The sequence below is a fragment of the Salvelinus sp. IW2-2015 genome, linkage group LG14 (genome assembly GCF_002910315.2).
Source record: "Salvelinus sp. IW2-2015 linkage group LG14, ASM291031v2, whole genome shotgun sequence".
Classification (NCBI taxonomy): domain Eukaryota; kingdom Metazoa; phylum Chordata; class Actinopteri; order Salmoniformes; family Salmonidae; genus Salvelinus; species Salvelinus sp. IW2-2015.
In genome coordinates this window covers 35,444,473-35,452,039 of record NC_036854.1, presented here as the reverse complement: position 1 = coordinate 35,452,039, position 7,567 = coordinate 35,444,473, and the positions used below count along the sequence as shown (strand labels likewise).

The window sequence follows — 7,567 nt, the reverse complement described above, 5'->3', positions numbered from 1 at the left end:
TGACCACCAACAATGTGGAATCATTTCTGAGTAATCAAGCCATGACAAGATAAGAGAATGAGATACAGACATAATTAGGAAAATAAATGGTCCAAAAATAGACCGTTTGAGTCAGTATGGGCTTAATCAAAAGTTTATAGGGCTTTTTAAAATGCTGTCCAAATAAGCTGTTGAGAGTGAAGTGGTGAGTGGTATGTTGGTTGCCAGAGCCATTTTACTCTATGCTACTTTATCCCTGGSCTGGCATCTGCAGAAGTAACAGCAGGCCTCTCTGCTCTGCTCTCAGCTGTTGGAGTCCAATTAGAAGATTTAGGTCTCGTTTCCGCAAAACGTATGCAGTCGTAACTACTTACCACAGCCACAAAGTCATAAATGTATCTTCTTAAAATGWGATTTTAAACCTAACCTTAACCATAGCCTTAACCACCTTGRTAACCTTATGCTTAACCTTAAATTAAGGTCAAAATGCTTATTTTAGTTTTTATGATTTTTTACAATATAGCCAATTTTGACGTTGTGTACGGTAACTAGTAGAAACCAATGGATGTCGATATCCACACTGATGTGTAGGTAGTGTTAGCTTACTCAAAGTGCCTGTTGCCTTCACACACTAGCTACGTTGCCATTAACTTGTCCAGTGCTTTTCCATTGAACTGTCTTGTCTCGATAATAACAGCTGCACGTAATGACATCACACATTTAAAAAAAAAAAAAAAGTTTTTATGCTAAAAACCGAGTGTGGAATAAAAATTTGGAAAACTGCGCGTCAATAAATTGGTGACAGCCTGTATGCCCTCCCACCTGTTTCATGTCTCAGGTAGCCCACAAAAGCCAGCATGGACAGAATGCAAGAATTTACYTATATTTGCCATACTCTAATAATTATAATAACTGCCACAGTCAGTGCCATGGTGAAACTTGCACTCCCTTAGATCTGAAATAATTGGATGGTGAATCTCGCATCCAGCCAACCAGAAACACAAGGCAGAGCAATTCAGGCATTCTTGAAAGTCCAGATAATCCTTGTCCCGCAAAGAAACATTATGTTTTATAGTTGAAATATAGATTTAGAAATCAGTAAGCATTCAGAATTAAATGTGGAGTGGAGTTGTATAGTTACTTAATGACATCACATGCCCTGCGTACCTTCAAAATTAGCRGCAATCATCATTATTCGAAAAACACTGTTTCCATCATCATTTGTTGCTATAAAGAAAGTTGGACAAAATAAAAATGCACCGCTTTCTAACAGATAAAAATGTTGTTGATCTTTAGAACATTTCTCCTACAGCTGCTGTTTCCATTACACATGTCACAATTATCATTTTTTTTGCGACTTTGCTTTTGTCTAATAAATCTTGGTCAATTGAAACCTGCCTAGTGTTTGGCATGTTGAATATAAAAACTGGATCGAACTAGGTAAGACMCTGATCCCCTAGGCAGTTGCCAGCTAGGTTCCACTGCCAAGGCCAATCCTGCTGCCATCTKGAATTTTTTTGGACATTCAATTTTATAAGATTTTCTGAATAATAGGCTATACAATCTCAGTATTTTGTGCCATTGTTGATAGCTGRATATAAAGTATCCATAGTTAGGAGATCTTGGTGAGCTAATCAACTTCAATCAATATTGTATTGACAAGTCTAGAAATTATCATCTGCATAAGAACATTTCAGCATTCTTTTGAGCAGAGATCTCAAMCAATCACATTTTTCCACCTCCTAAAGTCAGCCATCTTGCTGTTGTCATGACTGCTTGGCTTACAGTGCAGTGCCCACCTACATCATTATCAAAATGGTGTTTCACTGTTCTCAATGTAAATTTACGAGATCAGATTAAGCATCACAATCTACAGTTTATAATACAATAGATGCCTGACAGCATCAACACAACATTTAGCTGTTTAAAACGATTTACTCATTTTATGACAATTCAAAACAACCCATGACTTGTTTAATACCTTGTAGCAACAGTCAAATAAGTGGGTTTGGTCTCTTAATCAGACAGMGAGCTAGGCTCCAATGCAAAGATCAATCTTAAGTATTCCATTGATCCACATCCTAGCCTTGCTGAAAACTACACTGCACCTGGCCATGCAGCCCAGAGGAAACCAAAATTGACAGGTGTAGGTGTACTTACCATCTCCCTTATTTTCCTATTAGGCTACACTTTAGCTACACCACACCAATTCCCTTTGTTCTACTATCTGTTTCATTCATGGCCAATATCTTCAATCTATATCAACGTTTTTTTTTGTTTTTTTCCCCTTTAACCTAGATCAAAGAACGAATGCCAATCAGACCTGCATGGTATAGGCCTATATACAGCATCTAGGCACCATTAGTTATAGCATCTATTAATATACTTGCTATCACACACACACACACACACACACATAGCCTTCAGTTCTACATGATAAGATAGTGGTGACTTGCTCAGTCCTGTTTCCTTGGTTTCTATGTACCACAATGCATGTTTAATTATGTGGACTTGTTTGGGGTACATCTTTGATAGCATCGTTTAGCACATGACATATCTGAACATTTGTGATGCTCCCATATCCATGCAGTATCTTGATTAAACCAAAGCTCTAGAAATAGAGTAGGCTTCATTGATGTACTATTGATTGTTCAGCTGTGAAGATGTATTAGGAATGTATTCCTGTACATCGTGGCTGAAAAACAACCTTGATCTCTCTGTGTGTGTGTGTGTGTGTGTGTGTGTGTGTGTGTGTGTGTGTGTGTGTGTGTGTGTGCAGTGTGTGTGTGTGTGTGTGTGTTGTGTGTGTTGGTTGTGTTGGTGGTGTGTGTTTGTTCGTGTGTGTGTTTGTTCGTGTGTGTGTGTTTGTTCGTGTGTTGTTTGTTTCGTGTGTGTGTTCGTGTGTGTGCGTGGCTGGGAGGGTTGTTTTTGTACAGCAGGCCCAAAACAATATCTCATTGTCTCTGCGTTGCATAATTATTTGGCTAAGATAATTACAGTGTGTGAATAACTATCACTATTCACATCAAAATAGAGCGGTTTTGACAATGTCAATATGCTATTGTATTGTCATGTTATTTCTCTGCTTTGATCTTAGAATAAAGAAACATGAAAAGTTGATAGCGATCTGTTTACTATTTTCAACAACGAGAGTTGAATGGGGTTTGGTGTGGACTTCAGTGTGTCGTGACGAGCATAGCATTGCATTCAGTTCAAGCGGCTGCTAGATGAGAACCATGGACAGCGCCAATCTATAGTGAGCTACAGGTCTGAGAAGGACGTTCGCTGTACAGTACTTTATTAGTGGCCTATTCTGTCACGATTACTTCGACTTTGAACGTCAATTTCTTATTAACTTACTTCAGACCTGATGTCTTTTCGAACTTGTTTTATTTGCAAGCTCAAAATGGTATAGAATAAAAGTGAATCGATACGCGTATACAATACAATATTTTTTATTAGGCGGGACATCATATATAGGGATTTTTTTCTGTTGTTATTTTCACAATGTACATTTGTGAGCAACGTCACTGGACACTAAATCAGTCAAAGCTACGCAGATTCGAAATGTAGAGTAGAACACACCATAATGTGAATATGTACTTTATAAATTCGATAAATGTTTTTTTGTAAAAGAGTTTCTATAGATGTCTCCATTGGCTGAAATATGTTGCCTTTTTTCTCTTTTTATGTCATCTCTGGATAGTTAGGCAGCCTACAGTTGGCTTGTTTTCAATATGTTCAGCATCCAAAATGGAACACCATAGACAGCACAAAACAAAAACATTCTTCCGTTCGTGCAAAAAATGCTTTGGGTGTGAAASCACTCTTCTTCTCTTGGACGTCCGTTATAATTCCACACACCTCACTTGACGGAAACCCTAGTTCTATGCCAAAGGCTATACAAACACAAAATAGAGCATTGGAAAATACATGTAGACTAGCTCGGGACTTTAAGTTCTTCGATTCATATAACCTTCTTCTCATCTGTTCAGTAGTCCGGGTACACAGAGGTACACTGACTCGTCTGTCTGTTGACAAAAGTTAATTGATTCCCAAGTGATAAAATCCAAATAATCGACAAGTGGTTGCCTATACATCACGGAGCGATCGATTCGGTTATCCTTCCAGATTGGGTTTGGTCGATGGATTTGGATGTATGAACTCCAAGGAAACGTTCATGTTTGAATTAAATAGATACTGTATAGTGTGTGTATGTACACATATGTGTCTGTCTTCTTCCTCCTCTGACAGTTTAGTTCAAATAAAATACCACATTTTTGTCTTTATCATTCCTCAACCGTGGAGGAGTCACGTTTGCGATTTCCGTGATCGCATATTAAATTATAGTGGAAAGACTAGGAAGCCTGAGAAAGTGGAATATTTCCAGCCGCCCATGAGTGTGCCCCGTTCCAGCTTCAGATACACCCGGTCCTCGCGCTCCAGTTGCAGAAGAACGCCGTTGCTCGCGGCCTCCCGCGTAACGTCCTGGTCACCGGCGAAAGCTGATATGACCGGGTAGTCGTTCTGCATCAGGTTGACCTGGGGTAACGGAAACAGCACGCGCAGAATTCAGACGTGTTACATCGTACGGTTGGCCTACTCTAATTACGAACCAATAATGTACCCATTTTGGGATGGCTGCTCCGTGGCATAGCCTACAACAATACACTATAGCCCAACTAGGCCAACCATCAGAAAACCTTGAATAGCAATCATAGTAAAGCAAATGTTGACTATTGGTCTTACCTGTATGGTTTGTCTGTTGTAAACCTTGACCACATGAAAGCCGAAGCTGTATATTCCCCTCCTTGGCGCCTGGAAGACACTCGCTTTGAGATCGAAATGGTTGCCGATGTTCACTAAAGCCTGCAACACAAAGCGACAAGATAACGCATAAGCAGAACCCAGAGTCACCATATAACAGACTGAGACACCGCGAGGGTTAAACTAGCCAAATTACCAAGCACTTTCACACTGCGTAATAGAGCGGTCCTGTAAACGCGCGACCCACATTATCCAATGTTGCTCGCCTGTCACTTTCAGTTTTCCAATTGGACAATGCATTTTTATTGTTGAAGTCGRGAAACGTAGTGGTCGAATCATTGATTTCAATCTATACACGTTAGTTTGTYGGAGAGGGGGGTGGGGCCATCAATTAACATAAAACTGTCCATAATGCTCCAGCGCACCAGCTGGGCGTAAAAATACTCCACTTGATGGTTGGAGCATTTACAGCAGCAGTCACATCTATTGTTGCGCCGCAGTGCTTGCGCGTCCCTTAAACCTACAAGACAGACTATATGTACAATAGCCTACGTATTTTCAAATCACAACATTTGCATCAAGCTGCAGCTTTTATGCATATTTGGGGTAATTACGCACAACGATCACAATGTCCCCGTTATCATACTGCAACATTTTCTTGCAGAGGCTCCCCAAAACTGCTCTCAAGTTTTTGAGAGAAAGAAATCTCCCAACGCATAAACTCAACCCAGGTKAAGTTATCATAACCCATTTGCATTAAAACATTATTCTGTATGCCGCATCAGAAAAAAAATATATCAAACATATTATCAATCTCCAAAATAAGTATCTGTCCASATAGGGACAATATTTGCATACGCAAATTCCCGGGACGGCTGACCTGGTCAAAGTAGATGGTCATAGACGTGTTGCTCATGTCGGAGGGCTCGTGATTCGTTCCGCGCACAGCAGAGAAAGCCACCTTGGCGCCCGCGGACCGGACGGATATCCCGAGCGAAGAGGTCACCCCGCCGTCCGAGGAAGGGTTGGAGTCGCAGACCACCAGGCATTTCCCCTCCAGTACGATGGGTTCCGTGTCATTCTGGCCGGCGACGCAGTACACCACGCCGTATCCCATTAGGAGGCTGAGCGCCAGCATGGCACAGGGGCCCGGGCAGCGGGCTGGCACCACCATGGTCTGGTCGGAACTCTGATCCTTCCTGTGCACACTGATCCTACACSGCAGCTCCTTGGAGGTTTGAAAGGACGCAATCACCTGGACCAACCTTACTCCTTTCCTCTCTCTCTTTCCCCTTCTCTCTTTCCCTTCTCTCTTTACCCTTCTCTCTCTCGCTCTCTCTCTCTAACACACACACTTTGACACACGCACACACTTTTAGTACACGCACAGACACGCTCTCTCTTTCTCACACCCCTTTCCTCCTGTGCGTCTCAGTTGATATTAGGCTGGTCTTCAAACATACAGTTTGGTGGTGTTTCCTGGTGATTTAAGAAACAAATAACAACTGATTCATGACAGACTATTAGGTGTTTAAGATATACTAAATTGAGTGCTAAAAATAATTAATTGKGATCCATAGACCTATACAAAAACTCGTGCGTAATACGCACGGAATTCTAAGGTAGCCTATCTAGTAAGTGCGTCAAATAAATGCTATTTAATTTAGGCTATAGTTTTCAAATTAGTAAATATTAGTCAGATGTATCACCTCCCATTATTAAATGAACGTTATTAAATACTCATGCAATTTGGAAATCCTAAAAACAATCATTGTGATCAATTATTTATTACATTTTTCTTCCTCTCAAGTTTAATTTGGCCACTCTTATACTAGCCTACTCCTTTGCACTATCAAAAACCCAAATATATGTTTTYCCGAAAAGACGTCTGGACGTTACCTGTAATAGGCCTATCCATAGCGTGGAGTCAGTCTCTCATTCCGYATAGGAAGCAGCGCGCAGAGTGAACTGAGCGGTGGGCTCGCATCCTGTGCTGAAAAAGGATCGCCCCTCGCTTCCCTTTCAAAGGCGACTCACGCCCATCCTTTTTTATTCAAGTCCAAGTCCAGTAGTAATGTCGTAGGCACTGCGTATAAGGGCACCTCACTCACTAGTAGACTAGAACAGTAGAATAAGCACACGTATGGATTAATTCGCTTGTTTACATAACCAGTTGAATGTTGTGAGACTATACATCAGTGGCCCTCGCGGGACAGCGGAGTTCATKGCTGCCTCCCAATCTGCACCCGCAATTTATATCCCGCCATCCCCCCTTCTCTTGTCGCGCGCTTAATCAGAGATGAAAGTGGCAGAACAGCGGATATCATTGCTTTTTGCGCTGTTCCTATAATTGGATATGTATGTCACTAATTTGAGCTCAAAACTGGCAGTTTTACAGGAGCCACAAAGATACTTGTGCGACACCCAGCGGTATGAAGGTGGTACTGTCAGCTCTTTTTTTTCTCACCACAGGTGCATGGTGAATTTGTGTTCGACTAATGAGGACAATTTTCAAGCTACCATAATATCCTGTTGTTTTTATTAACAGTGCAAAGGCAAAAGGCAAAATCCTTAGGTGGAAGTGAGCAGCACCTTGCAGTCTTTCATTGTCACTAGGTTGTGTTATTTAGTTTAGTTTATTTTATTAATTCGAACATTTAAAAAAACAAGCACACATAAAACTTAAAAGCCATACATGCACATTAATAAAATCATCGAGGATAACACATAATAAAGTCTGGGACTTATTTCCATTGTGGTCCTCTTGAGACAAGATGGCTATACAAGATCGAACACAGTACGGCAGTGAAATAATAAAACA

At 41.0% G+C, this 7,567-nt stretch overlaps 1 protein-coding gene across 1 annotated transcript; it reads right to left on the bottom strand.

Annotated features, from left to right (window-relative positions):
* Positions 1-4,215: 4,215 nt before the first annotated feature.
* cbln2b (cerebellin 2b precursor) lies at positions 4,216-6,736 on the bottom strand. The gene is made up of 4 exons (XM_023999465.2): positions 6,646-6,736; positions 5,627-6,225; positions 4,729-4,848; positions 4,216-4,521 (listed from the first exon to the last, which is right to left on the bottom strand). The coding sequence occupies exons 2-4, from the start codon at positions 5,918-5,920 to the stop codon at positions 4,324-4,326; spliced, it is 612 nt and encodes a 203-aa protein (XP_023855233.1). The 5' UTR covers positions 5,921-6,225; positions 6,646-6,736; the 3' UTR covers positions 4,216-4,323.
* Positions 6,737-7,567: the final 831 nt, after the last annotated feature.